The sequence below is a fragment of the Tauraco erythrolophus genome, chromosome 9, assembly GCF_009769465.1.
Source record: "Tauraco erythrolophus isolate bTauEry1 chromosome 9, bTauEry1.pri, whole genome shotgun sequence".
Taxonomy (NCBI): Eukaryota; Metazoa; Chordata; class Aves; order Musophagiformes; family Musophagidae; genus Tauraco; species Tauraco erythrolophus.
In genome coordinates, this window is record NC_141473.1 from 23,039,090 (window position 1) to 23,046,756 (window position 7,667).

Consider the following 7,667-nt stretch of genomic DNA (forward strand, 5'->3'; position numbering starts at 1 on the left):
ATAACTAAATAAAGAAAATTATTCCCTTTACTATGGATTTTTTTATTCAAATGAGCGAACTGTCCTACATTTGTTTCAGGAGGACATTCTTTAGTTGTCATTGTCTGGGGTTTCCTCCTCCCTGCCCCATGTTTTATTCAGTGGCAGTGAAGTAGCCTTGAGGCTTAACCCCTGCTTTGAGTATTGGCCGTTAGTGGCCTTCATGGATAAGGCTCCTGTGATTCAGAATAGGTTATGATTTGTTTATGGGGTTGAGAACTTGTGATCTCATGTGACTGCTAGTCTCTACTCCCTCACTTCCATCTTATGCACACGTTGTCTAGATCCTAAATTAAACACAATTAGTGCTTTTTCTCCCAAATCTCTGTGATATCTGACATCACATAACTAGAGAAACCCTCAAAGAACAAGTTCTGAAATGTGTCTGAGTTTAGCAACTAAAATGGGCATTGGTTCTGTTGGCAGTGTCTGCTTTAACAGGCAAAACACAATGAGTCTTAATACAGGAGTCCAGTGCCATTATTTTGTCCACTTACTGTGTAAGACAGAAGAAGACTTTCTTGACAGGCTACAGAAGAATCTGCGAGTGCTCCTGTATGACCGCAAGCTCCCATCACCGCCTCTGCACAGCCCGTGCTTGGGTGTATCTGAAAGCTTTATTGGTCTCTCCTTGAATGGCCAGGCCTCTCTGCTGCACCATCAGCACACTTAGAACTTGAAAGCAGCAACCTGGTCTTGTGTTTGTTTTAATCAAACTCTACTTTGTCCAAGTTAGCAATACAAATCCCTCATTTGCTGGCCACTGGCCAGTGGAATGGTTGTCATGATATTTAGACAGCTTGAAAAGCTGTGTAACACAGAGGCTGACTCCACAGGCTGCTTACTACTCCGATAGCATTGGAACGATGCATCAGGTTTGCCTTGTGCAGATTTCCTGATTAGATATGAATGTTGGGCTTTCAGGGGTCTAAAAACCAACATTCTGTGTGAGTTTAATGTCTGACCTCATGAATTACCTGAGCAGTCCCCAGGATTTAAAGAACTCTTGAGGCTCTGAATAAATCTGTGGTCAGCAATGCTAGCTGCAGGTCTGTATGGCCTTAATTTCTAAAGGCAAAAAAACCTTTATATTTTTACTGAAAAATGAAGTTTTGGCAGAAACCTTTTATAGCATTGGTTCAGCTTTCGTACTTGACACATCTTATACAAGTCTGGTGCATCCCAGATCATGGAAAACATTGTTTTATGCTTTGTTCTGGGCTTTTCTTTATTGCTTCAGGGAAGCAAAAATACCTGCTTAGAATCTGTTCTTTACTGACTATCCAAGTGTTTGATGTTAGAAGTTCTCTTATCTGTACTGAGTTCTAGGCCCTCACTTCTCTATCCTTCCCATATTTTGTGATGTGCTACTCTGGCAGTCTGACAGCAGTTCTCTCTAGGTCTTGCTTGATTTTTCAACTTCACTTCTAACCTGAGAGTTAGCCAAACTGACTTCCACAAGGGTGATTTACTCTCATTTTGCATGGAAAAAATGGAGAAGTACTGGGTTATTCCCTGCAGATGTCCTAAGACAACAGTGTCTACTGAGCCTGGCAAACCTGAGGTTCTGGGTTTGACCAGGTAGGTTGCTGAATCTCTTTCTCAAAAGAGGTCTTGGTCCAGTGCATTTCTTTCATTTTTCTAGGTGTTCTTAGTCCTGCAGTATTTGAGTTTAGCATAAACTGTTGCCCCTGTCAAAACCCAGTGACCTGTTCTGCTATTACTGCTGTGACAATGTATATGCTGCTCATGACTCTTACTAATTTGAAAACCACAGGTTGCAATTTCCTTTAAGTACTAACTGCTACTAGTTTAATCTCTTTGTATGGACCTCCTTGGAGTTTAAGGCTCCTGCAATGGGGATCTATTATTATTTGTGCCTTGTGGGAAGAAAAAAGCCATCTGCCAATAAAACACTCATCCAGAAGGCATGTAACTTAGAATAAAAACTCGCCCTCCCATCCACCTTCCCTGCAGAGTGGGTGATTGTGTGTTTTTTACCCTCTGTTCAGAAAAAGGGACCCAGTTATTGGCATCAGTAGGGGGGCTGCTATATTTATCGAGGCCAAGTGAGCATGGCCTCGGTAAGATGGCTTAATGGATTTAGATTGCTAGACTAGGGGAGTTCTTGCCAGACATTCAGTGGGAGCATGGATAATTAGAATTTGAGAACAGGTATTGCAGGTAAATAATTTTCTGTGTGCAGAGTACATGCTTTTTGTGACTTGCTCTGTTTAAGCATGTGTGTTCTATGTTGCTGGCTTATTTTGGTGATCAGCTCTCTAACATGTTTAATGTTTTTGGCTTATTTTGCAGGAGCTATTGGTTACATGGGAACAAGTGCCTTTGTTCGTAAAATCTACACTAATGTGAAAATTGACTAAGGAAATTAGAAAATTGAACTATGGATCAGTTCCTGTTTTCAAGGGGATGAACTTGCACAACAAAAAGCGCGAGAAGAGATTTGGGTTTTAACACTGGGCACTATATGGGTCTCCATTTTGTGGATGGCTTAAAGTAACATCTATTTCATTGATCCTAGGTTCTTACTGACTGCTTTCTCCAACTGTTCACAGCAAATGCTTGGATTATATGCAGTAGGCATTACTACAGTACGTGGCTAATCCTCCCCCCCTCAAAAAAAACAACAAACAAAAAACCTAGCTCATTAAAGATGAATAGACTAGCTCTCTTCAGTGAAGAGGACAAACAGTTTATTTAAAGCATTTGTTCCATTCAATAAAAAGAGGGTAACTTGGCTGCTAAAACTACTTGATTAGTAGTCTTCCTGGTACTTAACATTTCTAAATTATGTAAAAATGCTGTTCCAGAAAGATTACTCTTCTGATTTTTACTGCCATTGCCAGGATAGGAGGTATGTTTTATATTTTGACTCCAGGTGCTTTTTAGTTTATTTGCGATATCAACTATACCCTACACTCATTTGTTTAAAAAATAATTTAAAAATATATAAAAAACCCATATGCATGTAATATATCAGCTATTGTTCTAGTTGGACCAACTTCCCTTTATTTATCTTTAAAGTAATATCCAGCTACATCTTAAATCCATCCAAAGAAAATGCAGTCTGAAGACGGGATGTGTTCTCTGCAATGCAATTTACTGTACAGTTAGAAAGCAAAATGTTAAATGAAGAGGATTGTTTGTTTTTTAATAAACACGTTGAGGTCTAGATTAAAACAAAACCAACATTTTAACTGAATGTCTAAAGTGATTCTCTTTCTTTCCAGGTTAGTCTTGCTTTTTTTTTTGGCTTTTTTTTTTTTTTGTTTGGGTTTGAATGAAGATTTTCCTTTAGACATTATACAAGGGGTAATAAGTGTATATAACATTAAATAATGTAACTTAGGTGTAGATCCCAAATGTATTTGGATGTACAGATTTACTACAGAGTACTTTTCTGATTCGGTGTAAAAATGTGTGAATTTGGGTGGCTTTTTACATCTTGCCTGCCATTGCATGAAAAGTTGGGGTTTCTTCACAATGTGTGTATGTCATGCTTTTCTGTTCTATTTCCTTTCTCAAGCTCTTACAGGAATTAAATTTGTAATTTAGAACATTTTAATTTTTGTTAATCCTGTCTGGACACTTGTGTAACATCAAAAGCACAGTTGCTTTAGAGTGTTCAGAAAACGAAAATAAACTTTTCAGACAAAAATATTCTTATTGTGAAAATAGATGAGTTTGCAATTGAAAATGTTTGAAAAGGCAGTACTGTGGAATGCCAGTTTCTGTATACAATATTAGTGTGGTTTTCAAATATCAAACCCCCATGCTTTGAATTTAGAATTTGCTTACAACTGTATTGTACAATACAGCTCCAAAGTGGATGACCAGCCCAAAAAGATTCTTATTGGCTGAGCTGTTTGTGGAGAAATCTGTTTTGTGATCCAGCCAGTGTACTGAGAAAAGCAGGGGTAAGCGTGGACTGAAATAAATGGGCAAATAAAGGTTAAATCTTTCTAAGATGACTGTTAATTATGCACTGTATTTAGCTAGAAATATCCTGAATGTGTTTGTGACAGATTTGAGAGCCAGTCGGCTTGATTTTTTTTTATATATATTTTTTTTAGGCATCTCCCATATAGGGATGTTTTCATCAGTGTGGTTGTCTGAAATAGAGCACCTGCCATGGAGAAGGCAACTTTCTGAATTAAAAAGTTCAGTATTTTTAAGTATTTAAGCAAAGTATTTGTATCGATTAGGACTGTATTGTGTCTCTATAAAAAGTACTGATAACGCAGTAGCCACCGTCAGAAACAACTGTGTTTCGGGTTGGAGGTTGGGGGAACTGAACTGATATATTATAGTGAGAAGCAATGCATCCTGCTGTATATAGCTTCAGAAAAGTATTTGAGCTTTCAACTCTGATTTCCCTGGCCAATTTTAACCAATCTGTCCGAAAATAATTTAAGTTTTGCTTCAAGTGAACGGTTGGTGTCTGTAGCTGAACACTGCCATTTAACAGAAGATAATTCTTTTTTTTTAAAAGTGTAGGCTGATTTCGAGATGAGCTTATGAACTGAATCAACAGTTAGTTTTCCTTTGTTCCAAAACATGGAGACTTAAAGCAAAGAATGGATTCTCTACTAGTTCTTGCTAGTGCCTACAGCTGTGGGAAGCCCTCTTTTCATCCATGTGCTTCTAAATCTGAAGTGAGAAGCCATTATCTCCACACAATAAATACATTAAGTACTCCACCGAGATACAAGTTTTTTTTAAAGGGAGTATTTTGATAATGGGTCTGTTTCTCCATTTAGTGCACTGCTATGTGATTAGCCTATCAGAAATGTCACTGAATCGTTTGTGAATTTCATTTAATCACATTTTAATGCCACAGAATGGTGGGCTGCCTATTACTTTCTCTATCCTCTGGCATTATTAGCTTTCGCATATCCAGAAAGGATTGTATAGCTTTCAAAGTGACATTGAAAAGATACTGCACAGGCGTTGCTTTTGTTTCTGCAAGCACGTTCCTCCGGAAAAGTACTGTGTTTCAGTAATTGACGTTCTTATACTTCCACCCTAGCACATGAGTAAGTTGGGGGTTTGCTTTGTTTACCCCCTTCCTTTCAGGTTCTGCAGGAGTGCAAAATGTGATCAGTTTTCAGCAGCTTGTCTTTATGGTTGCTGTTTTGGGGCAAGGGTGTTCATTTGCCCCAAAACAACTGTGGACATAGCTTGAACCATCTTGCTTAATAGAATTCGGAAGCTCTTTGCTTAGATGATGTAGTCCTTCCTCTTTTATGGAAGAAATAAAGATCTTGCAGCCAAAACTCCTCTTTCTATGGTTGTTTCTTAGGAGATTCTGGTTCTCGAATTGAAGCTTTTTTTTTTATAAACTACTTCAGTTGACCGCTCAGTGCTTCTCTTCCCACTTCTGGTGCAGAGGCCAGAGAATTGAGTAAATAGTTGTGTGGCAATAGCCACTCTTGATCAAATACTTTAAATAAATACAGTTGTAAATCATTTCAGTTGAGGCAGAGTGTGTATAGAAAGCACCTCTGGTACTTCATGTATGGGAAGTGGTGAATGCTGGATTGGAGATAATGGAGACTGCAAATAAGCATTATGTTATGCTCTTTTATTGATATCTGAATGTTGTGAAGCAATAGTGTCTATTAATTCCTCTCCAGAATTACATTCCAAAGTGTGTAAATGGCACACAATTAAATAGTTATCTGTATGATAGTCTAAGTATATTTCTTTAACAAGTTTCAGGTTAAACAAACAAAACCTAAAGCAAAGCAAATCCCCCAAAAAACTAATACTGTTGAATTTTACACTTTTGGTGCTAAAACTGGGTAAAATTTGTAGCACATTCTTATCACTATCATTACTGCAGCGGTAACACAAATGAGAAAGTTAACATTTTGCTCTGGCTTCAGCATCACCAGCATCTAGCCAAATTTGTCCAATGAAGTATATGTACACAGCTTCACTGAAGACAGCAAAATTGCGTGACTGTGAGTGCATCAGCAATTTCTCCACTGGAATGTGTCCGAAAAGCATAAGCTTAGGGACAAAAAAAAACCCTCCTCCCCAGCCTGTGGACTACGGGCAAATAAACTGAATAGTTGGAGCTAGAGTTGAGGGGTCCTCTTATCTTGAATTAGTTCTTAATTGTGCAGCTTGTGGTTCATTTTAAGAGTCATTTGGTTCTGTAGGTTTATCCCTTTTTTTTGGTCCCTTGGATCTTTTCTAGCTAAATGCACTATGGTAGTGGCAGTCTTGAAAGGGCTGTTAGTACCACTGCTCAATGAGGAGAGCCAGCAGTCTAAAACAAATAACCTCTTACTCGGGTTAGGACTGAGGTCATGAAAGCCCCTCCTGTTGTGGGACCTCTGCAGGAATAAAGCCACACTTTAAAATTTTGAAGCCGCGCATTTATGACTTGCGTTCTTCAGGAGCATCTTTTCTCAAAAAAAAAAAAAAAATTGTTGGTGCCATTTGTTTTCATTTTCCAAAAGTGGAAGTACAGGAATGAGCCTTGCAAAGGAACATTTGCTTTTTGCTGAGTAGCTTCAGTGAGAAAATTATCCTCATTTTCTGAGGAGACGTGCATGCGAGTTCTACTAGTAGCACTAGTGTTCTTCATATCTCGCAGTTTTATCTAGCAGGTGCTTTTTCATTTGGGAAAGGGGCTGTTAATGGTATTTACTTTCATGTCTATGCAGTTCTGAAATTTTCTTCAATTTTTGAGTTACGGCATGTGGAACAAAAAAAACCCAACAAAACCAAACCATCAAAACAACCAAAAGATGGGACAACCCATGAATCTGGAAGGCCTTGTGCAGTTTCAGTAAATTCAAGCAGCTCTTGGAGAGAGTCACTTTAAAGGGCAGAAATTCAATTGGGAAAAGGCTAAGAAAAAGTTTTTTTCTGTGGTGGACTAACCTATTTCAAAGGCAAGCCCCTGGATACAGACTTGCAGTCAGGGTATCGTTTGCCCCCAGCCCCGCACCAGTTATGACCTTCTCGTGTTCATCAGTGTGTTCACCACAGTGCGAGGCTTTTGCCATAAACTGCGGGGGTTCATCTATCATGAGCAAGAGGGACGTTATTAATTGTTCCAAGTGTTTTTGGCTTGTTGATAGGTTAATTTTCTTGCCAGCTCCTAGTAATGCAATACAGAGCAATATGTCAAATATCTCTGCAGGTTCTACCATGCTGAGGCTTCATTTCTTATGAAAACCAAACCCATAGGAACTCTCCTTACTTTCTAGATGGATGATCTCCTTCAAGACCTCGGGCTTGAAGCGTTTCAAAACATAACTATACAAGTTCATACTTACCCTTCAGCTGCTGTCACATGGCTACAGCATTCTGGAAGATACATGCATTTTCAGAATTGGGAGTTTATGTGCAATAAACAAAATACCTAATTTTACAGAACTGTTATTTTAGTTGTTTTTTTTTTTCTGTTACAAAATAGTCCTAACTTAGAAATAAACTCTTCTAATACTGTGAGACATGCTTACGCATATGATGCAGTAGTTACCTTGATAGATTCCAGTTTGCCAAAGCGTAGACCCGAGCCCTATAAACTTGAAATGCTGTGCTGGGTCTGAGCCAAGAAGTCTAGTCTCTAGTAGTTCTAACAAGCT

General features: G+C 38.6%; 1 protein-coding gene across 1 annotated transcript in view; it reads left to right on the forward strand.

The window, feature by feature from the left end:
* Positions 1-3,257, forward strand: part of TM9SF3 (transmembrane 9 superfamily member 3) — a 48,266-nt gene extending 45,009 nt beyond the window's left edge. The window contains exon 15 of the mRNA XM_086616323.1: positions 2,356-3,257. Coding sequence (XP_086472449.1) covers positions 2,356-2,423 — 68 coding nt within the window. The 3' untranslated portion in view covers positions 2,424-3,257. The remainder of the gene's footprint in view (positions 1-2,355) is intronic.
* Positions 3,258-7,667: the final 4,410 nt, after the last annotated feature.